General features: G+C 39.0%; 1 protein-coding gene across 2 annotated transcripts in view; it reads right to left on the minus strand.

The window, feature by feature from the left end:
- Positions 1 to 2,867: 2,867 nt before the first annotated feature.
- Positions 2,868 to 25,335, minus strand: part of LOC136862953 (intraflagellar transport protein 25 homolog) — a 75,067-nt gene continuing 52,599 nt past the window's right edge. For both annotated transcript variants that reach the window (XM_067139246.2, XM_067139247.2), the window contains one exon: positions 2,868 to 4,489. In XM_067139246.2, coding sequence (XP_066995347.1) covers positions 4,059 to 4,489 — 431 coding nt within the window. In that variant the 3' untranslated portion in view covers positions 2,868 to 4,058. The remainder of the gene's footprint in view (positions 4,490 to 25,335) is intronic.

Genomic DNA, 25,335 nt, shown 5'->3' on the forward strand with positions numbered 1-25,335 from the left:
TGATCATAGTATTCTTTTAAGAAAATTGGAAAAGCATGGAATTCGTGGCCATGCCCTGAATTGTTTCGAAATTACTTAACAGGACGAAAGCAACTTGTTACCGTGAATAATTACTCGAGCTCTGCCAGTTATGTAACCCATGGTCTCCCACAAGGTTCCATACTAGGTCCTATTTGATTTCTCATTTATATAAATGATATTTCTTCAGGCAATATAAATGGCTATATCACATACGCTGATGACACCAATGTCTTCTATACGGGCAAAAGTTTTAGAAAACATGCAGCAGGACATTCTCACACTCTTACACTGGTACCAGTGTAACAAATTGACAATGAATCTGCAGAAAACTAAAAACATAATTATTTCAAAACAGAAAATCCTTCACTCAAACAGTGAAAAATTACTCATAAAGATACGGAAATAGAAAAGTAAATATATTGAAATATCTTGGATTAATTATTGATGAGGACCTGACCTGGAATGGTCATGTTGAATATATAACTAAGAAAATCGCCCCAGTTGCTGGGTTACTAAAAAGACTTTGATATTTATTACCTGAACACATCCTCCTACAAATTTATTATTCACTAGTACATAGCTACTTGTAGTACTTATGTGTAATTTGGTCACATTGTATAGTCTTCCTTGAATGAACTAATGGTAATACAAAACAGGGCATTAAGGGACCTATTAGAATTTCCATTATACACCCCAGTGAAATACCTGTACACTCAGACAAAAATTGTACCTCTCAGCATAATTACAGTGCTTAATTCTGTCATACTAATGTATAGAATAAAAAGAAACATAATATTTCACAACATTGCTTTAACAACCAATTCAGGCAACCACAGGTATCAACCTAGACATGCAGATGATTTAGCCTTGTATCACATCCACTCTTAAAAATATGGGAAGAACTGTTGTAAATTGTCAGCAATTCAAACATACAACAAACTTCCTGCTGATGTAAAAATTTCCCCTACTTTAATAACTTTCAACGGATAGGCAAAGGAAATCTATGGAATAAATACATAATAGATCAATTATAAATTGTTAGTGTTTAAAACAACCACCCACCCCGCTTTATCAATCATCCTGATGCATTGTTACTCACTTGTAGTACTAAATAGTTTAGTATCTTAGTATAATTAAGGAACTATAGCATGGTATTTTATTTTTCTTTCTGTATTGATGCCTCTACTTTTACTGTTTAAGTCACCTCTTTAAGTATCAGAGTTTGTAGATCCGCCATTGAATATACTGTTCGTTGTACAATTCCTCTGTATGAGCCTTTGGCTCGTTGGAATTAATTATTGAAATAAATATCTATCTAAATCTTAATCTAACTATAATGTAATTTAACTTTTCCCCGGGTATGCATCCCGTAGTTCTGCAACTCCTAACGCATACACCAAAAATCTATGCTCATTACTGGAAGCGTTTTAGGTACTGGTGCAAGTTTTCTGTGCCTCTGTGCTAGGATTTTATTTTATTTTATTTTATTTTTTCCTACATTATGTAGATTGGCATTAGCCCTCATTTAAATCATGTATTATTGTACACTTAAGTGGAGTTTCAAATTTTTCTTGATATATTGCGCATATCTGCAGGCCCAGTTACCATTTACATTTATCTTATAAATGAGTTGGTTTAGTTCTTTCTATGATGAGATTTGTTTTGTTTACTTAAAATAAATGAAATTAAGGGTAATTACCCTCTACCTTTTTCCTTCACAACTGATACGATCTATTTACCTCGTAGGGTCCATACCGCTTTCCACATCCATTTTGCAGTTGTCATGTTTCCCAACTTGTTGTTTACGTTTTATAGTACACCGCTTCGGTAGAACCTTAGGTTTATTTTACTGCGTTCATTAATTTATTCTTATTATTATTATTACTCTTATTATTATTATTATTGTTATTATTATTATTAACATTTCTTTACGTAATCAGCTTAATGGTTACAGATTGTCTATATGGATTCCGATATATATGGTATTGAATTGAATGGCAATGTGTTCATTCTCAAAAGCGATTGGGGATTTGTCATATTTTCTTTTTGTGAAGATTATGTCTGCGCTTCTAGAGGGTTTTATGTATACTCCACGTTTTCTCATCATATATTTATATGTGTGAAAGCTTGATTTATTGACTGACGACAAAGATCAACATTATTTTTTGTTGAGTACATAAGCATGTCATCTGTAAATTGTAATATTAGTATATAAGTATTTTCTATTTTTCTCCAATTGACATGTACATTTTGTGAATAATATTCCACCTAGTGTATCCCCTTGTGGCAGTCCAACATTCGCATAACGTGTGTTGGATTTAACTCGATAAATTTTCAAATTTAATTTACGATTGGTTAGTAGGTTTTTTATTATATAAATGAAGGGTATTGGGATATTTATTGTCTGTAGTTTACGCAGTAGAATGTTGATATCGACATTGTCGTACGCTCCTTGACCATCTAGAAGTATTGCTATGGTGTCCTGTTTGCGGCAACGTGCTAACAAAAGGTCCGTTAAAATATATTTTGGGAGTCTTCCTCTTATGAAGGCGAATTAACAAATTTCGTAATTCGTGGTAATATTCAGGGTTCCATAATAATCTACAGAGTTTACATAAGAGAGCAGCGGATAGGTGGAGGTACTTGCAGTAACCGCACGGACATATTACCATATACACAACAAGAACAACTGCAATAATTTGAAGCATGCATCATGTGGAACGAACGCGGCACAGATTATAGAACATAACAGGGAAAGGATATTATTCATCAACAAGGCACAAAACACAACAATGTGAAATATGTCCTGAATAAATAAATGTTCACGATTAAGTAACTAGTCTTTTGTAACATCAGCATTTATTGAAAAATATACAATTTATGGGATTTGTGCACATTCTTTACCGTCACTTCAAACATCATTTCAAAATATATTTGGCGTTTATGACTATGGGCACGATTCTACACACTAACGTACAAAGAGAAGGAAAATTGTAAACGAAGTCAGTACCTGTAGCGATTTCAAACAACTCTCAAAAACAGGTTATAAAGGAGAGAAAGAGATTTAGCTGATTTATACTAACTTCAGCTCTCTAGTTTAACGAATGTACCCAGCAAAATGTAAAATTATACACAATGTGTCTATAAAAGCATATCTTCATTACTTCTGAGTATTTATTATATTTTTGGAAATGTGAAATATAAAACCCGACAGTGAGAAATAAAATAGTGCACATAAGATTATTTTACGAGATATAGATATTATATATGATAGTTCACACTCATAAATATACACTACGGGGACTTTAATAGTGAGCATTTGACATTTCAAGGTCCACTTGGAATGAAATTAACACCAATTAATTAATATTAGTATTTGAAGGGAGTTACATTTGAAAAGCAAGAGGATACGATTAAATTCCGTATTTCTTTCTTATGAAGCAGATAAAAATAAGGTCTTAAATGACTTTCTGAATTAAAAGAATTTGAACATGTACATTTTCAGCTTCCTTTATATCCATTTGTCATATAAAAGTTTACTGAAATTTTAATAAGATTGAAATGTGCATCGCTCTTCGTGCGTGAAAACTATACACTGTAGAAAATGCAGCACAGACGGCCAGTGGCCTGCCATATAACTATAATATTATTACTAGCATATGCTTCAAGGAAGTTTTCTTATTCGTATACTTTAGCCCTCGTATACGTTACGATACACTTTTTCATGAAAATGTTAACGATTCTCCTGTAAAGCACTTTAGTATCGACAAAGGTAAAATATATTTCGACTATCGCCCTTTCTAATCATGGCCATATATTTTACCATAGAAAGCGTCCAGACAATCACGATAGTACAAGAGTGTGCAAAATATGAAGTAAATCGCAATAAAAATGAATAAGCAGATGTGCTCGGATTCAACGGGCGTAAATCGGAAACAATTGCAGCATTGCACGGTAATTTAATGCTAATAGTTTCAAGCTACAATAGAATTAATAAAATTCAAATACCAGCATAATCATGCGATACCGGTGTCTCATTAAAATTCTTCATCGGAGGAAGTTATTTCCTTTAGATCCATAAATTTTCCTGACTGAGACTTCATGTTTGATTGTAGTTGTAGTTCTTCTTGGGGCGGAGAAAGTTTCGATACAACCTTGCCCACATTAGAGCGCATAAATGGCGTATGCCCTTGTAATGGTGGTGCAACGTCTGCCCTCGTCAGTGAAGCGGATTGATCCTCCAGGATTTTCGAAGGGACAGAGAAACTTCGTTCATCTCTACTTGGAGCATCATACTCGGTGACACTGGCAGCTGAGTACACAGTATTTTCATCGTTCTTAATTTCTATTTTGTAAACAGCACATATGTGGTCATAACCAGACTTTATAGTAAATTTCAAGTGTCGAGCTTCCATAGTGCCATCGTGGAGGGATTCCCTTTGATGTTGGTTGTCCGTCAGTTCCAGCTCTGTGAAGTAAGGAAAAATAATGTTAATACAAATCATGACATGGAAATCACAGAGCAGAACTTGCATTAACAAAAACTCACTGATGATACATTTGCCGGTGGAACTCATCACCGTGTGTTACAACTACTGTTATGTGTTTACAATGTCTCCAGGAAAAGATCAGACATCCGTGACGGAGAAGAGAAAACTCTTGCATTAAATTACGAAACATCACTGTAGTATAGTATCTTTATTTTCTCCTGATCCATACAGAATTCTCCCAGTTAGATCATTTCGCTGGAGAAAATATTAAAAAACAGAGAAAAAGCAAAGAAGGTATCTTATAAGCCGCCATTCTCCCATGCAACAATCACTCTTGTCTCTCCTCTTATTTCCTCTCTGCGGTATCCAGTATCAAAGGAGGCTATCATAAAAAATTATTATTTGAGGTGAGCTCCTATCGCAACACTCCCAGCTAACTTGGCCCTCTCCAGGCTTACGGATATCCACTACGAGCCGGTTTACGTCGAACCCAGCCTTCGTCCTTTTGTATCTACAATCCTTCTAAAATCTTTCAGATAGGTAACTCAGCTGTCTATTATCACCCATGAAGACACACCCTCTGAGTTCCCCAGCTTGGATTCCGTTAGCTAGGGGAGCACACTCCAAACGTCTTTTCTTTCACTGAGTTAAATCACACCTAACATTTACATTTAACGCATTGTCTTTCTGTTAAGGCAGCCAGTTAACACACATAGTCCTTTCTCACTACATCTAAAATCTACTTCTTATCATTTAACAAATCTTCTCGACACTCACTCATAGTAACTGTAGTATTCTAATACTTTACAGTTCCTTAGACACTTCAGCACTTTATTTTTAGTAAGTGGAGTTTTCTAACACATTATTGACACTCACTCGTGAATTATTATTATTATGTCTTTACTTTAACACACTACAGTATACACAGATGAAGCTGCTTTTTTCTACCTACTCACAACTCTTATCTCAACGTTCATTTTACTCGCTTTACACAGGTCTTCCACACTACATCTAAAAATGTACTTATATTAGTCGTGTTCTTCCATCCTTTAAAAAACCCACCCAATGATTTTATGATCATTACCTTCCTGCTTTAAGGTAGCAAACTGACTCTCATACATGAATTTTCTTCTAATAACTAGAGTTCCCTTAAAAGCTTACAGTGAAAATCGTCTCGTTTGTCACCACACAACGTACATATCGTATTGTCCTTCTTCAGTGACCACCCTTTATTCATGTACATACACCAAAACTACCATATCCGACCTCTTCTTGCCGTTCCGTTAACGTTCCCTATCTGCATATTAATCTCTTGGCTTATTCTAGTAAATATCCTGCGGGACGCTCTACTCGTGTATTCAGCCTCCAGGTCTTTCTTTTGAATATCTTTCACTCTTCTTACAATATTCTTCCAGTTTGCTCCTTTATTCGTTACTCAGTCTCTCTCCCAGTAATGTCCCAAACCCAGCTCCTCCAAATTACCGTTCACCTTATCTACCCAATATTCTCCATCCCTGCTTTTAATCTGATGCTGGTATGCTATCTGCAGGAGTTGACCTCCCTCCTCTATTTTCAATCTGAACCAATTACTTATCACACTCTTTAAGATATCTACATGTATGCATTCATTGCACATTAATCATGCTACCGCACTGGTCACACAGTATGGGAGACCAATTAAAATTTTACTAAATTTACTAACTTCCTGATTCAATACTTCACTCTCCCACTCTAGCCCCATATCTCTACCACATATAAAACTCCGCTTTTAACTACCGTTCGGAAAACAATTCTCTGTATCATGTACTCAATGTTCGGGAACTTATTTTTTATTGTCCTTGTTACCGAATGTGTAGCTAATCCTTTCCACTGAGATTTTTTAATTTGGTCGGACCATTTCCATTTCCTACTTCAGATACTCTAAGGTGTCCGATGGCTCAATTATTTCATATTTTATTGCCCATTCCCTCTTAGCCTTTCTTCTCCTATATTTGTACACGCCATCATCTTTCTCTTACTACAAATACTATTGATTTTCATCGACCAATTACTGGCATACTCCACCATCTCATTGACAATTTTCTGCAGGTCTCCGGCTGTCAGTACCAACTAGAGGACATCATCCGCAAAAATCAGGCGCGGAATCTCTTGATCCCATAACTCAGGACAAGCCTATTTTCTCCCGCCATGTCATTTTGATGTATCGTTAATGAATAACAAATATAATATGGGAGATAGTTTGCAACCTTGTTTCAACCCTATTTTTTACTCAGTGAATTTATTTACTAACCCTTCTTCAATTCTAACACTACAGTACACCTGCTCATATATTGCCTGAAGCACCTTTTCTCATCTTTTTGGAAACGTCTATCCGGCCTAATTTCTCGAACAATGCCCCCCCTGCTCACTGTGTCGACGGACTTCTCAAAGTCTACCGCAGCTAGATACACTGCACCTCCTTTTGAATTTACAAATTTATCTAATATCGTACTCACCATCATGACATTTTCCATAGTCCTTCTTCCTTTCCTGAATCCACCCTAGTACATCGAGAGTATGGAAAACTCCTCCACAAAATTTTTCAACCTCATCGCTAAAGCGCCAGTATGTACCTTAGTCAGCGAATAATAATGTTATACCCCTGTAGTTACTTGGATTATTCCTATCTCTTTTATGTTTATATATGGGGTATATTATTCCTTTCGCCATTCATGCGGGAATTTAGCACAATCAAATATTTTCTTGCATAGCTTCACCAAACTCCCCCAAACATTCTTATTTTTTACTTCCTCTCTCCAAAACACCGATAAAACGCCATTTAATCCCCATACAGACCCAACTTTCAATTTTCCAACCACTACTTAAAACTCAACTTCCGTTATCTTTTCATTGAATTCCGCACTATACAGCTCTGTCTCCCACCCCATATCTCTCCTCAGCCACACCCTATTCAATATGTCCCACCCCCTAATAATCTCCGGAAATATTGGAACCATCTTTCATAATTAATATTGCCCTCTCCCTGCCTCCTCAAACCTCTTTATATTCTGTTTATTTTCTCCCACACCTTATCACTTTGATTACTTTTACAGTCCCTATTTATTTCATCCGCATGTTCCTTCCGCCATAACATCTTCCTTTCTACTAACATGTCCTTGTACTTCTTTCGTAGCCTACAAAACTCCTCGCCCTTCTCCATCCCCACATTTCTATACACCTCTAAATCCTTCATCGCCTTGCTTCTCATCTCCCTTCCTTATTGAACCAATCCTTCCCTCCTTTCTTGCTCTACCTCTTACCACACCTGCTACACTCTTGATCGGTTTTCCTAATAATTCTAAGGCCATATCCACATTATTACCCCCAACGCTACTTCAATCCCACTCCTTATGTTTTGGAAGTTTTCGTCTAATGATTACTTAATTTTTCTTTTGTCCCGTCCGACCTTTTAAATTTAACTTGACTCGCGCCCCTCCCTCTTCCCTCCCTCCGTGCTCTTCTTCTCCTCTCCATCCTCCTCAAAGTAATATACACTGGCGCGTAGTATAAATCTGCCCAATCTACTACTATATCTTATATATTCTATCCCTCATGTCTCCCGAACTAATCACCAAGTCAATTACCCTCTCTCCTAAGGTCGATATGTACGTCACCTTCCCCTTTTCATCCCCTCTTCACCATCCATTCAAAATATACAAATTTTCTGCCACACAGAAACCCAACCGTTTATTACCGTAACAATCCCTCTCTTTATCGTCGCTCCATCCCTCCCCTCCTTATTATATGACGGGCTGAAAGTAACTATCCTCGAATTCCAGTCCCCCATTAAAATCATTCCATCTTCTTCATATATTTCTCTAATCATACTTATATCTTCTATTAACTCCTCAAATAAGTTACGATTTGCATATGGCGATCCTACTGGATGAATATACAGAAACGTCAGACACACATTTTTAACCTAACCCACTCTTATTTTTAAACCTTATCCACACAACGTCACCCATCTCATTTGAAATTTCTTCTATTAACTTGTTTAACTCTTCCTTAACTCATATCGCTCTTCCTTCTGGACTTGTTTCCGTCATCCCCTATTTTATTTTAGCTGTATTGCTTGCTACAAAACCATTCCATACTAAGGTTCTCCCTGCTGCTAGACATGTTCCCAAAAAGCAACATTTTCAAAACCCTCTACCAACTCTGCCTTTTCATCATTGCCCAGCTTACTAGACACTTCTTCAATATTTACAAAACCCACTTCCCAGAAGAGTTATCTCTTACCCTTCTCTTCCTCTTCTCTGCTTCCTCTTATATTTTTACTACCCGCTATTGTATTTGTGGTCTTACCTCTAATTACTCTCACTTCCCCAATTTCACCTGCGTTCACCACCTTCTTTACCAATTCCACACTCTCTTTGCCCTCTTCCTTCCCTAGCCCCTTATTTTCCTTACTCCAAAGGTCCTTTAAATTTAAGCTTCTTCCCCTCTCCATTGATTCACGCCTTCTTCCTCCTCTCTCCTCAACTCCTCTTGTCTGCGTCGTCCACTAGCTGCCCTCCGATCTTGCGATCCCTGGCTCCACGTGCTCCATATTCATCAGTTCTCCACTTCCCGATCTTGGTGTGCGGTGGACTTCGCTCACTTCCGTAATATCACTCTCCTCTACGTCATCGCTACTTCTTCTTTTCGTGACCTTCCTCACTTCTCCCCTTGCCATCAGGGTCGCATTCTGCTGATGTTGATGTTCTTTATCCATTTCCTTTAAACGACACACAGTAGATGTACGCGACCATCGTCCATCACCGACCACCAACTGTTGCCCTCTAATATATGCTTTAAGGCCTTGTTTCCTTGCCTCCCTTAAATGCATGCTAAGGATTTTGTTCTCCTCAATGTCTTCACTGTCCATCTCACTTCTTATCCACACTTTCTCTCATTTTAAATTACTAGCATTCCTTATCACAAATCCGCCATCAATGTTGATAGTAATTTCATTCAAATGGACCTCCTTCCATTCCCGACCCGATGCACATCGTCTATAACAACTTCACTGAACTTAATCTTCATTATATTCTGCACCACATCCACCGCTTTGTACACTAGTTCCTCTTTATTCCCTTTTTCCTCTTGTTGCACACCATAAATGAGAATATTTTTCCTCATAATTTCTTGATCACCCCTCACTACTAATCACTTCGCCTCCCTCAGATCTTGCTCTTAACTTCTTACCTTATGCTTCAATATTTTCAGCTCATCTTTATTGCGCCCCATCTCATTTATTTTCCTCAAGTCTTCCTTAATCCACAGCTCTAGGTCCATAAACTCCTTAGATAGCTCTCAAAACATTTATCTTATTTTCTCCGTCTGACACTCCTCTCTTATAATCTCTTTTAACGCTTCAAATTCATCCCATCCAATGGAACCCACTGGACCGGGACTCGGATTAATTTCAACTCCCCCTATTATCAACACCACAACCATCACCGCAGCCACCAGTAGAGCTGCCAACATCCCCTCTTTCTCACCATTTATCTCCACTCTTCTCTGCTTTCTACTTTCCACTCCACAGTGCCAGCTCCCTATCGCTGCCCTGTATTGTGCCAAAGTTTTGCACATTCCTCCGCGCTCAACTCAGCTAATCCGCACTTCTTGCTTACTCAGACACAACTGTGACGAAACATCACTGAATTATCTCAGAATTAATATCCGGTTTTCAATATTTTTAAGAAATTTGTAAGGATAGAATAAGGTAATGGGAATGAGTAAGAAATGTTTCATGTCAAACGCTACTTTAAGTTAAGCGGATAACAGTACACTAATATTTTATTCGCCCTTATATAGAAAATATACCATCATACGCTGCAGAATATTATGCAGACACATAGAATGGTCGAACTATCAGAAATTATACAAACATTAACTAATATAATATAATCGGGTATCGAATCTTCATTACTAAATGAGAACAAATATCAGGGGGCTTTAAAGGAAGAAAAATTCGTTCATTCTATGCTATAATACGGATAAGACACCAAGGAGAACTGAGGGCGAGTTGTAAGAATGAGTTCATGTCGGATGAAGCAACGTGTTGAAGCTATCTATCATATGAAAAAATGTAGGATTAACAGCGTGAAATAAGAAAACAATCTATCCTTCTTTCATTAAGCTAGTTTATTTAATAGTTGTACATGATCTTGATTACGCATGACCAAGAGAAAACAGTGGTTGTATCTGTCATAGGCCTCCCCATAGTGATCAGGTAGCACGCCTGCGTTTTACCCAAGATCAGGGGTTCGATTACCGGCCATTCCGAGGCTGAGGGGTGGAATGTGATTCAGTCAGTCTCGCGAGACCAACTGAGGAGCTGTCTCATATGAGAGGCAGGAAACCGAAGCAACTGCATGAGGATCTCGTCACATTAACACTGTAGAATAATAGTCCTCTTCAACTCAAGGCCCCTGGTAGGTTGCATGTTCAAAAGTACCTACGTGTACGATAAAGATATTTTTTCTAAATGAACAGGAACACATTGAAATTGACAATTCCAGTGAAAGGACAGTGGGTGCGGGGGACGTCATCCATTCCTATGGGAGCAATTCGCAATAATTTATCTCTCCTGCACACACACACACACACATTATACAAGACTACTGTAAATATAAATTATGAACATTTTTTTCAGAAGCATTCTGTGTTTATTTCTAACAGGATTTAAAATAATAGAACTCGCACTGAAACACATATTATAAACAGTGCTCTATATGCTGACAAGTTTGCGAATGTTATATTTGTTGCTTTGATTGAAAAGAAAAGCGGGTTAAATTGTTGTGAGATGAACGTTTCCCCACAGCCTACACATGTAAACCAGCGATACAATGTCATGTAGACACCCTCAATTTTATTGCAATGTAATAACAGTCACATCAAAAAACATTGAAAATATTCCCGTATGGCTTACTTGTTCTCACTCAGTGTTTTTCGTCTACTTTACAAGAATGGTTCTTAAGATTAAAAACACTGAAGTTACTGTATCTTTGACATGTTAATCATGACAACCCTCCCTATACATGCATGGTATATAGGTGGAATATTAGATGGCTCCATCTAGCGGACTTTCATGTGGTGTGTAAAAGGTTGGAAGTTTAACATAACATGACATTGATTGTAATTTATTGTGGTAGGTGGAAATATTTTGTAATGTATGTATGTATGTATGTATGTATGTATTAATGCATGTATGTGTTCAGTTTACACGTGTAAAAAAGAGGGCATACTTTAATGATACTGCATTTATTTTAAAAAAACACAAGAACCTCGTTTATCCGGATTAAGTGGGACCGGAACTGATCCGGAATATCGAAAATCCGGATAATACGAAAAACTAAAATATAAATGCAGTACATATTATATTATAATCTATTAACACAAGTTGTACAGTAATACCTTTTTCTAATTGCACAAACAAATATAAGAACACTTTTCGTACATTTAAGACTCTGCTTTATGCACTAAAATATTCTGTAGGTTTTTCTGTTTAACGTTTGCATAGCGTTTGCTTGCAGCACGATAACGAAACGTTTCTACTAACAACTGTTCTGCCGGTGTGGTTTCAGTCAAGGATTCTAAATAGGCCATCAGTTTGTCCAGCTGCATTGTTGCCTCTCCATCAGTCTTTGTTTCTTCTGATGGAGCGCCGGTTTCATTTTCAAATTCACCATCAGTATATTAATAGTGGGTTGCATTCAGAAGAGCGTGGGTTTTAATCCCCCTCGGCCGTCCTGGGAATGGTTTTCCACGGTTTCCCACTCTCAATTCCAGGGGAATGCCTGGACGGTGCCTTTGATAGACCGTGGCTGAATTAGTTCGAATTCCTGTCCTTAAAGATCCTTGACGGAAAAGACATTCAAGAAGAGTCGACGCCTTAAAAAAATACTGTACAAGTAAAAATAAATTTTTATATTTTTCGATCCGGATAAACTGGAGATCCGGATTAACCGGAGCCAGATAAACGAGGTTCTTGTGTATTGTATTACCTTAATAATGGACTAACTGCCATAACGGCCTTCACAGGAGAAAAACTGCAAAAATCGAAGCTGGAAAGGATATCTGAGAGTAACATTGTAAGAATCGAAGCCAGAAAGGCTACCTACTGTTCAGCATTATTTATCGAAGCTGGGGAGGGCATCTGGATGTAAAACTGTAAGAATCGAAGCTGAGAAGTCTACGAAATATTCAGCATGATTTATTGAATCAGGCGAGGATATATGGGTGTAAAACTGTAAGAGCTGAAGTTGGAAATGTACTGTGTATGAACCTGGTCAGCTAGTATTTTCCACTGATCCACAGAAATAGCTTTGGTCTATCTATGTAACGTCTTATAATAATAATAATAATAATAATAATAATAATAATAATAATAATAATAATAATAATAATAATAATAACACACAGGGATCCCTCAGACCCTGGCGATCTTTGTTTTCATAACGAATTGGATAGCACGGGAATTATGGCCTTGCCATTCTACGTAAATTAAGTTGGCACCACTGTGGAGCCGAGGCCAAACCAGCAGCTTCATTGTTTAACTGCGTTCCGGTTAGTAGGTGGTTGAATCAAGCGTGGGGTTGGTCGGACCCCAGTGTGACTTTTGTGGTTGAGTTTATATATTATGCGAGTTGGAAATTTACTCGATTTATTCCTGTTTTGCTGTCTGTTTTCGTTACTAGAATGGAGCGAAATACACTGACTGACAGAGCAAATGCAACACCAAGAAGGAGTGGTCAGAACTTTATGCCAATTGCAGGGTAGACTGACGTCACTGAGGTATGCTCATGATGTGAAATGCGCCGCTGTGCTGCGCACGTAGCGAACGATAAATGGGACACGGGGTTGGCGAATGGCCCACTTCGTACCGTGATTTCTCAGCCGACAGTCATTGTAGAACGTGTTGTCGTGTGCCACAGGACACGCGTATAGCTAAGAATGCCAGGCCGCCGTCAACGGAGGCATTTCCAGCAGACAGACGACTTTACGAGGGGTATGGTGATCGGGCTGAGAAGGGCAGGTTGGTCGCTTCGTCAAATCGCAGCCGATACCCATAGGGATGTGTCCACGGTGCAGCGCCTGTGGCGAAGATGGTTGGCGCAGGGACATGTGGCACGTGCGAGGGGTCCAGGCGCAGCCCGAGTGACGTCAGCACGCGAGGATCGGCGCATCCGCCGCCAAGCGGTGGCAGCCCCGCACGCCACGTCGACCGCCATTCTTCAGCATGTGCAAGACACCCTGGCTGTTCCAATATCGACCAGAACAACTTCCCGTCGATTGGTTGAAGGAGGCCTGCACTCCCGGCGCCCGATCAGAAGACTACCATTGACTCCACAGCATAGACGTGCACGCCTGGCATGGTGCCGGGCTAGAGCGACTTGGATGAGGGAATGGCGGAACGTCGTGTTCTCCGATGAGTCACGCTTCTGTTCTGTCAGTGATAGTCAGCGCAGACGAGTGTGGCGTCGGCGTGGAGAAAGGTCAAATCCGGCAGTAACTGTGGAGCGCCCTACCGCTAGACAACGCGGCATCATGGTTAGAGGCGCTATTGCGTATGATTCCACGTCACCTTTAGTGCGTATTCAAGGCACGTTAAATGCCCACCGCTACGTGCAGCATGTGCTGCGGCCGGTGGCACTCCCGTACCTTCAGGGGCTGCCCAATGCTCTGTTTCAGCAGGATAATGCCCGCCCACACACTGCTCGCATCTCCCAACAGGCTCTACGAGGTGTACAGATGCTTCCGTGGCCAGCGTACTCTCCGGATCTCTCACCAATCGAACACGTGTGGGATCTCATTGGACGCCGTTTGCAAACTCTGCCCCAGCCTCGTACGGACGACCAACTGTGGCAAATGGTTGACAGAGAATGGAGAACCATCCCTCAGGACACCATCCGCACTCTTATTGACTCTGTACCTCGATGTGATTCTGCGTGCATCGCCGCTCGCGGTGGTCCTACATCCTACTGAGTCGATGCCATGCGCATTGTGTAACCTGCATATCGGTTTGAAATAAACATCAATTATTCGTCCGTGCCGTCTCTGTTTTTTCCCCAACTTTCATCCCTTTCGAACCACTCCTTCTTGGTGTTGCATTTGCTCTGTCAGTCAGTGTATTTCTAACGAGTGTTGTTCAAGATTAGTAAAACTGAATATTGAAGGTGGCGTCTTCGTTTCAAGGTGTGGCTCTTTGGTCAGATGCAGATATCAGTAAGGTGCTTTTAGAAGATAACGATGAAAATGTGAGTGATTTTGGAACAGACTATTCTGATGCTCATGATGATTTTGCAGTTGTGCAATTGAGTTCGGAGAGTGAAATGAGTGTGGTAGAGGATGAAGAAGTACTAGCGAGAATAAGAAGTACCTCTGTCTGGAAGGGCAAGAATGGCTATTTGTGAAGTGCAGATGAACCAGGTAGACAAAGAAGAGTTGTTGCAAGACACATTGTCACTCATTTTCCTAGGAGCAGGAGACCTCCAAGACATGTAAAAACACCCTAACAAGCACGGGAACTTTTGATAGATGATTACGAATTAAGAATCTGGCTTCGGGACTGATTTAATCTTTCCTAAAAGGACGTCTCGATGTACCCACACTCAGCAGGTCACTTCGGTTGTCAATCAGTGATATTTTGAAGATGAATCCCAAAATTCCACCACGTGACGAAGTAGCTCGTAAGCAGAGGCGCTCCTTCTTACCACGGGTAAAAGATCGGAAAACAAAATTCATGTGCTCGTCTTGCCGACGAGAGATATGCGATGATCATCGGGCAGTGTTGTGCATTGATTGTAGTGAATAAACGCTCAAGTTGGAACACCCCTGTAACATTATGTAATAACCTAAGTACGCACACTGCTACTTTTACTAGACCAGTGGTGATTGTTAGCAAAGTGCATACAAATAAATTGTTTATTACTGAGGAAAACTGCAAAAAATTAGAATGTTTTCAGTATTCTTCGTTAGACATAAGATTATTTCAGTGTTACAATTATTTTTATTGTAGTATCGATTTCATATTATAAAACAATGACACAAATCGCTAAGAACATTCTTAATTAGTCTCTGAATCTATCCATGCGTTCTATTTTGCAATATGTTGTAATTTTTTATTTAGAATTCATTAAAATATTGGGGTTCATCAGACCGCAGTGTGACCTTTGAGTTTCATTTAAGGTAGTGTGACCAGCGAGGGATAATAATAATAATAATAATAATAATAATAATAATAATAATAATAATAATAATAATAATAATAATAATAATAATAATAATAATAATAATAATAATAATAATAATAGGTTCTTCAGGAAGGGGGCCTCTCCCCACATTTAGGCAACACACTAAACATCTAGATATTATGAAGTATTGTAGAGACAGGCTGAACGTTTTGTTATTATGTTGTTCTGAAACCTGCCAGTAGATACACCTCTTTGGTTATGGGTGCCACCAAGTACCTGCTACTTGAACTTTATATTTACTGTCATTTTTAATGAGAATTATGATGGTGAGGGGTTGGCACTCCCTTTTTCATTCTTTAGTTCAAAAGTTGCCCCTACTGAACTTATGAATTTGAATCAACCAATCATTGCCCAGTTCGCCATTATAAATAGGCAGCCATCGACTCCCAGGGACTATGTTGATTGATGCATCGTCAAATGAGGGTCACACCTTTCTAAGGTAACCGGCGTACTGGAGCAACACTTAAGGTATGTGGCTTCTTAATTTTAATCATATGAAATGTAGTCATCTAGCTTCGACGGAAAGATAATAGCGTTCTCCGTAGCAAGCAAACTTTAGGGTCGTGCCATACCTACCGTGTTTTAATGTAGGAATATTCCATAATGTAGGTTGTCCAGGTTTTCAATCTGCGAATGAAGCCACCCAAATGAGTGAAATTTACAAAAGGAAGTACAAGTGTGGACCGTCGTTTCCTTTTTTCACATTGATTCTTGAGACTAAGTTTCCAAAAATGTAAGATATTCTTGCAGCTTCTGCCGTTAATTCCTCCAAGCTTAGTCACAGCATTCGATGGCTTATCTTCTGTGACATTGGGCCTTCTGCCCCATAAGGTGTTGGTATGCTAATGGCATGGGATAGCTCGAGGTTGTTAGCATCCCTTCCTACTTGTGCTTGGCCTATTTTCTGTTCTTTGCAGTTAACTTCTTTTGGCCAATTTTGTAGGATGAGCGTTGGCTCCTGTATCTTTTGGATCCTTCCCATCCTATATAATTTGTTGGCTTCCTTGGGGAATATAGGGCAATGAGTGTCAAAATGCTTTACCAAATCGGGCGCACATTCTGCCTGGTAGCTTATTCTGACAAGGTAAGGGCTCATATGCCTTGCAAATTTCGAAGTGTATGACGCGTATGACGTATGGTGTACGACGAAGCTCTGAGTCCCGTTGTCTATTCATCATCATCATCATCATCATCATCACTGGCGCAGCAGCCCTTTGTGGGCCTTGGCCTTCTGAAGAAGGTTTCCCCATTCCTTCCTGTTAAGTACAGAGCTCCTCAATTTCTTCGTTCCAATTATTTTTACACCCTCTCTCACCCCTTCTCCCCGCCTTAACTTTGGTCTTCCAAACTTCCTGATCCCTTCTGGCACTGCATTAAATATCTTATTTATCATTCTGTCATTACCATGCAGCACATGTCCTGTCCACTCCAACCTTCTGATTTTTATGCAGTTAACAATGTCTGGTTCGTTATACAAATTACACAATTTACGATTATACTTCCTTCTCTAGACACGGTTTTCTTCCAGTGGCCCAAAAATTAGCCTCGAAATCGTTCAATATACCGAGCTGTCTTTCAGCGGATTTTGAAAGTGTTCAGATCTCAGCACCATATGCTAATACAGGCTTTACTAAAACTTAATACATTAGGACTTTAGTTTTCCTGAACATCAGCTTAGACGTCAGATATTTTTTGAAGCCATGGTAGCACTTGTTAGCAGACAGTATACGTTTTTGGATTTCAGGACGAACATTGTTCTTGGAATTAACTTCTGATCCAAGGTAGGTAAGCTACGCACAACATCAAACTAATACGAGCCAGTTTCTATGAATGTAAATATATTTGGGTAGTCCTCCTTGGTTAGTTTTTTATTCATTAATCTGTAAATTCATCTTTCTTGCTGCTTTTTCTAGGCTTGTGAAAGCTTCTCTCAATGTTCTTGGTGTTCTTGCGATTAAATCAATATCATCTGCATTTGCCAAAATTTTATTTCATTTATGTAAGATGGCTCCACTTGCGTTCATACTCACATCTCTAACAACTTTCACAAAACTATATTGAACAAAAGGCATGATAATGAATCTCATTGCCTAACTCCGTTCTTGGTCCTTACAGCACTTGTTAATTTATTTTGGATATTAATTTGAATGCGAGTAGGCGATCAATTTCTTAGGGATCTCAAACTCTCCCATTGCTACATAGAGATTACTTCTATGAAGTCGAGAAAGAGATGGCGTGTACCAATTCTAAATTATTTATATTTTTCAAGTATCGTGCGGGTTGTGAAGGTCTGATCAATAGTAGATCTTCCTGGGCGAATTCAGCATTGATAGTCACCAACCGTAAGGCACCAATCTGCTAAAGAGAATATTGGAGAGTATTTTATATGAAATGGATAATAGGCAGATACCTCTATAGTTCGAACACATCATGATATCACCTTTCCATGTAACGGGCCGATGATACCTACATTCCATTCATCAGGGATTGTTTCAGCTACCCATATCTTGGCCGGTATTTTGTGAAAGTATTTAACAAATTCTTTTTTAATATTTTTCACAAGCTTTGATTGTATTCAATCCATTCCAGGGGCTTTGTTATTCTTTAACTTCTTAATGGCAAGCTCAACTTCCTCAATAGTAGGTATCGGTACTACTATTTCAGGTGTTTTGTATTTGCAGGAGGTGAGGTTTCTTGGTCATCAGCTGGACTTTCATTCAACAATTCATCAAAATATTGGGTCCATCTTTCTAGTAATGCTTCCTCACTTCCCCAATATTATGCCATATATATCGTTACACAAACTGTTCTAGACTGGAAATCCTTACGACTTTATTTGACTTCTAAGAGAAAGCTCTTACATCATTCATCCCTTTCAACCGTTCCATTTCTTCCCAATTCTTTCCTCTCATACTTTCTCTTTTTCTTCTTGTGCAATCGCCTTTCTCTTCTTCTGGAAGTTCTATGCTCTTCCACACATTTTTGGGTGTGGTTCCTCTGTTTCATCCCTTGTATTCTTCGTGCAAAATCTTCATCAAACCAACTGTTGTGCCAAACTTTCTATTCCCTTCCTAAAACTTCAGTTGCAGTTTTTAATAGTGCGTCTTTAAGATTCTTCCAGATTTCATCAATACTCTCACTATTTGGCAAATCGGCCAGGGCCAGTTCGCTATGAGACGCGCAAGCGTAAACATCGAACGCGCTGTTCTGTTGTGTGTTGTGAAGTAGAGTGTTTTGAGTGGTATTAGTACAAAGTGAAAGAAAATGGCAAGTTTCAGTATTAGGAAAAATACGGTAAAATGTGCATTTCCTGATAAACTAAACAAACCCGGACCGGCAGAGATTTATGAGTGGATTGAAACAGTTTTAAAATTAAATGTTGATCAAGTGGAAGCAATACAATTGAACAATTTGGAAACAGCAGTGTACATAAAATTAACCAGCAAACTTCTGATGGAACGCATTCTGACTTCAACAGCAGGAAAATCTCACGTAAAGAAATTCAATGGTTCATTTTCGGAAGTAATTATAATATGTGCTGATGTGGAAACGAAACTAGTACAGATAATGAATCTTCCTATTGAAATGGCCAATGAACGTGTAGCAACTTATTTGAGTAAATATGGGAAAGTTAGGGAAATACGTAATGAAAAATGGCCTTCTACATACATATTTAATGTATTTGGTGGGATTAGAGCTATGCGTATCGAATTACAAAGTGCCATCCCGACAACAGTGACAAATGACGGATATAGAGCTGAGATAATTTATGAAGGACAACCAAAAACATGCTATTATTGTAGTGGTAGTGACCATCTCCGACAAGAATGCCCGGCAAAGCGAGGATCAACTTCGACAGGTGAAACAGGACCTAGGCTTATGAGTCAAGTAGTTGCAGGGAACTCTAATGTCCCATCTCTAGCGAGCGACACAGTTGTAAATACAGGCAGGAGCGACAAGCTGGAATCACAACAGGTTATCGGTCATGAGTCACAAGAACAGACCAGCCCGGGTCATAAACAAGATACACTAAACGAAGTTCAGGTTATCACAACGCAAGCGGAGATACATCCCCTTTCGAATAACCTTGTAACACATGGCCAAGGCAACTCAGTCGATGTGAACGTACCAGAAATAGATCCACAACCAGCACACGTCGGAACTGTAGGAATGGAACAATCTACGGATCACATTCAAGTTGAAGAACTCTCATCCCACCATAAAACAAATGTCACTGAACTTACGACAGGAAACGAACTTATTAATTCAGATTTCGCAAATACAGACTTTAACGTAACTATTTTGTTTGCTGACAAGTTAAATAGTTCTAGTTACCCCAACACTAGCAGTCCTCCGAAGGAAGATATGGAACTAGATACTGATGATATTAACACCACCAAAAATTTGACAAGTCATAGTGAGACTCCTAAACAGCTGTGGTCAGATGACCTTGAAACCTCGCCTCATACACTGCTTAACGACATTAGCGAAATTCCCTTCAGTCAGATTGTTCTGGCAGAGAAAAACGTTAAAAAGCTAAAAACTACCCAGTCCACCAAAGATGGCGTCCATAAGTCAGTACAACCTTATATCAGCCCAAAGGATCCTCGAAGACAAGGAGGGAGGATAGGTGAGAGACGGTAGTATGGCAATGTCTATCAAGTCCAAGGGGTAGACAGTTCAGTTTGGTATCATGATGAATGTTCCATTCGTCGTGCTATTGACGTACACTATAATGACCTTAAACATTAACTGTATACAGATAGCCAGCAAGCAGCAGTTTCTTATGAAAATAATTCGTGACCAAGATGTTGATATAGCATTTTTACAGGAGATTGCTACAGATGATTTAATTAATATATTTGGGTATGGAAGAATAGTAAATATCAACGAGACCAAACGAGGTACAGCTATATATATAAAAGATACAATTCCCCATACAACTCCCGTTTTTCTTCCCAGTTCCCGTGGTATCAGTTTCACCATAAAAGGACTTCTAATTGTAAATATTTATGCACCTTCTGGTTCTCAGGCGAGAGCCGAACGAAATGACTCCTATACCAGTGATATCATACATCTAATTAAAAATCACAGAGATCGCATGTTTATTGGCGGAGATTTTAATGCAGTTATCAATGCCAGAGATCAGAGCGGGAGTTTTTAGAACTGTATAGCCTTAGCAACTCTAGTGAAAGGGCTCAAAGTGATAGACACCTCGGAATTATAAGCATCATCCGACCCAGGCTATACATATTTTGCGCTACAGGAGCATCGAAATTAGACCGAATATATGTCAGTCAAAGTCTGCAAGAGCACGCTGGGAATGCTGATGTGTGCCCCGTCGAATTTTCGGACCATGCAGCATATACAAGTAAAATAAAGCAATCAGAGCTGGGTGTGGCTCGGGGAAGGGGTGTATGGAAACTCAATACGAATATTCTCAACAGTGAAGAATTGAAGGAACAGTTCTCTGCGCTGTGGCAACTATGGAGGAAACATACTTCACGTTATACAACAGGACTTGAGTGGTGGTTGTCTTATGCAAAGCCCAATGTAATCAAATACATGAAACGGTTTAGTGCTCAGTATACTCGACAGATAAATAAAAATTCCGAATTCTTTTACAAGGATTACGTCAGCTGTATAGGGAAGATCCCACGAACCCATCAACATATCTCCGTACAAAAAAACAAGAGCACTTCTCCTCAGAACATACAGAGAAATGAATGAGGGACTTAAAACACGAGCACGAGATCATCGAAATAATACTGACGAAATGTCATCATTGAACCATCTCATTCGTGAGAGTAAACGAGGCAAACAAAAATATATTTCGAAACTGGCATCGTCAAGTGAGTAGACTTCAGGGGATGTAAATATCATTAAGAACACAATTGAATATTACTTTACACAATTGTATGAACAAACGAATGTTGTTCTTCTTGACAGCAAAAGCGCCTTTTTTGATTCTGTTCGTTGAAGACTGACAGATGTGCAACAAGACTATCTTATTGAAGAATTGCGGGAGAAAGACATTTATGAAGCCATTCAGCGCAGTCTGCCTAACAAATCCTCTGGATTAGATGGCCTTGGACGAGAATTCTACCTGACATTTTGGCCAGTTATCAAGGAAGACCTTACGATAGACTTAACTGATGTGTTATATTCAAGAACAAATATAAGTCGCCTAAAAGAGGGATTGATTGTACTGGTACCAAAAATCCTAATCCTAAAAGTATAAATGATTACAGACCAATTACTCTGCTGAACTTTGATTATAAGTTACACATTCGATGTCTTAAACAGCGAATGACCTTCCTTATGTCCGATGCTTCAGGTGCACACCAATCGTGTGGAGCTCCCGGTAGGCGCATTATACACTCAGTATGTGCAATGAGAGACATTATCAGTGATCGTAGGGTAAGAAGGCAGTGTAAACAACTAATATCATTAGATTTCGATCACGCGTTTGACAGAGTGAATCATACCTATTTAATTGCTATTCTACGTGCAATGGGACTAGACAGCCGCTTTATTGATATCCTACAACATGCTCTTCAGGGAGGATCTACGAAAGTCCAATTTAATGTTTTTTACTAAGGCAATTAACATAAAAACAGGAGTACAACACGGATATCCGTTATCGATATTATTATTTGTGCTCTCTTGAGCCACTATTGAGTAATTTACCATGTTTACGCGACAGAGATATGATGGAAATCCTTGCCTTTGCTGATGATATCACCAACATTGCGGACCGCAGAACAAACCCACAAGATCTTCGAAAAAACTATCAGTGACTACTGCAACATATCTGGTGCAAAGCTAAACGTTAATAAATTGTGTTTGTTAAAATTAGGAGAAAGCCATATACGCGATAAACCTTTGTTAAACTGGCCAACGGTTCAGAAAGAGGTAAAAATCTTAGCACTTAGTTGTTTTAACAGTATTCACCAAATGATGCAATATAACTCGGGCAAAGCTGTGAATGTGATACGCGGACTGTTACAGCGAGAAAAATACAGGAATCTATCATTAATGCAGAGAATTCGGTATATCAATACATACATAATCAGTAAACTGGGATACATGGGTCAAATCCTACCTCTGCCCAGGGTATCCGGTATTAAGATAATGTCTGCTGTAGGATGGTACATACGGCAAGGTTCAATCCTCAGAGTGAATTGTGATACTTTAACTCTGTCAAGATCTACTGGTGGATTAGGAATAAAAAATATCCAGAATCATGTGAGAGCCTTATTCCTCAATCGATACATAAAATTCCTTATTTGTGAAGGTCATCCGTATTCTCAAAATTTTCTCCAATAGTGGTGCAGTTTACAGCAGATGCCTAAACCTCCCCCTTTCCATTATGTGGATAAATTCGCCCCTCATGCACGATATTTGAAATATGAAATGAGCTATCTACCACAAACTTTTATGAACAATAACATGACCTTGAAAATCATCTATATGTTTCTGCAGCGTAGCCAATATGTATCTCCCAGGATTCAGCAGTCTATTCCGGTCTGCAACTGGAATCGCATCTGGAGGAATATTACGCATCGGGTTCTTCCTCTTGAACGTCAAGCAAAGTGGTATATAGTTGTTCATGACATTGTGCCGACAAATAGTAAACTGTATAACATTCCTATGGCAGAAAGTTCACTATATACCGTGTGTCGCAGAGGAGAAGACACTATCCTCCACCGTCTGCATGATTGTACCCGTGTTACGCAAACTTGGCGATATGTGACGTACATCATGAATCGGGCTGCTCGATCCCGACATTTTGAAGTACCACCGGAATGGATTGTTCGCCCCACCTTTGGGACAACTTCAGCTCATTTTACATTTGTGCTCGTGTTAGCGATTGCAGTGTACGTGCATGCAGTGTTAAAAACTCATGGAACTTGGAACTCTCGACACCATAGTTTGTGTTCAGATATTCAAAATGGTATTGGTCAAGTTTTATCGTCACCAAAAGCTAAACATATTGGGGATTATAGTCCGTCATTGTACTCAGTACTGGAAGACTTCTATACCGAAAACAATATGAATAATTAAGAAACATGTTTGTTTTTAATCTGTCCTTTGTAATTCTCCGAAGCTTATGTTACCGTTCCAGCTCGGTAAAGCCAAAAAGAGTGTGCTGCTATTTTTATTTATTTTTATTTTCACTATTTGTATTTATTTTATTTTCATTATTTTCATCCTAACGGTTATATAGTAATGCTTCCTAACAAAATTTCAATAGTGCCAAGTTACCAAGGCATAAAGAGACCTTTTAATTTTTCAATCTGCATATTTTTACTAAGACATTATTTGAAAGTTTTTATTAATATCATCTATGTTATTACTGGTGTTGTATTCTGTACGTGTACCAATGGTACCACAGTGCCGAAGGATTAGGCACAAGAACTATTCATTATTTTTACTCAAGACCAGGTCGTTAATGGTAATCAATTATTGTCATAGCAATGTAAGAATGTTTAAGAACTGACTAACAAGAACCACCAAGGTAGTGGGAGTGGACAGGACTTACTGTAGACCAGGAGACATGGACTAATTAAACCTACCAACTATAAAACTTGTAAGAAAATATTTTATCAATAAAAAGTTGTATAAATAAAGGGCCTCGTTAAGCAAGTTAGCGTATCTCAAAGCATTTTCGGGCTCCTTCAGCCGAGCATTGTTGAACTTTCTTGCATTGGCCCCCCTATAACTTCAACATCTATCAAGTTAGAGAAGTGCCTTGCATCTATTAGGAGGTGGTCGGTTTGGTTAAAAGTACTTCTATCTGGAGACTTCCATGCTATTTTATGTACGTCCTTGTGATTAAAAGTTGTACTTCCCACTACCATATTTCTCGAGGATGCAAAATGTACAGGCCTGATTCCATTATCATTAGAAATATCGTGCAAGCTGTATTTTCCAATACAAGTTCTGTATTCGTCTTCCTTTCGTATCTTCGCATTCAAATCCCCAAAGATTATTTTACAGTCTGCTCTTGGGCACTCATTAAAAATGTCATCTAATACATCGTAAAATGAATCTTTATCTTCGTCGCTCTTCTCTTCAGTTGGAGCAAGTGCACAGTTAAGTCTGTAATTGAAGAACTTCCCTGTAATTCTTAGCCTGCACAATCTATGTGATTTTGCCCGAAAATCCATGATAACATGTTTAATCTACTTATTGACAATAAAACCAGCACCAAGCACGTGGTCCTTTGTGCGGCAACTATAGAATACCATGGAATCCTGTCTCTGTATCACTCCTTCACCAATCCATCTCACTTCTTGAATAGCAGTAAAATCTAGCCGATAGTCATCCAGCTGACCGAGCAACTTTCGTAGGTTTCCAGCTTAGTAAAGAGTTAAAACATTCCACAAACCAGTTCTCGAGTCCTTTACACGTTTGCGAGGTCATCGTAAAAAGGTTAGGCAGTCTATTTCTTTTTCAAATTTTGTAACGAGAGTTTTACAGATTGGGTTTTCAGCCGAACGCTAACCCCCACCAATCCTGGAGGGCCAATGTTTTAC

Source organism: Anabrus simplex, chromosome 2 (assembly GCF_040414725.1).
Source record: "Anabrus simplex isolate iqAnaSimp1 chromosome 2, ASM4041472v1, whole genome shotgun sequence".
Lineage (NCBI taxonomy): Eukaryota > Metazoa > Arthropoda > Insecta > Orthoptera > Tettigoniidae > Anabrus > Anabrus simplex.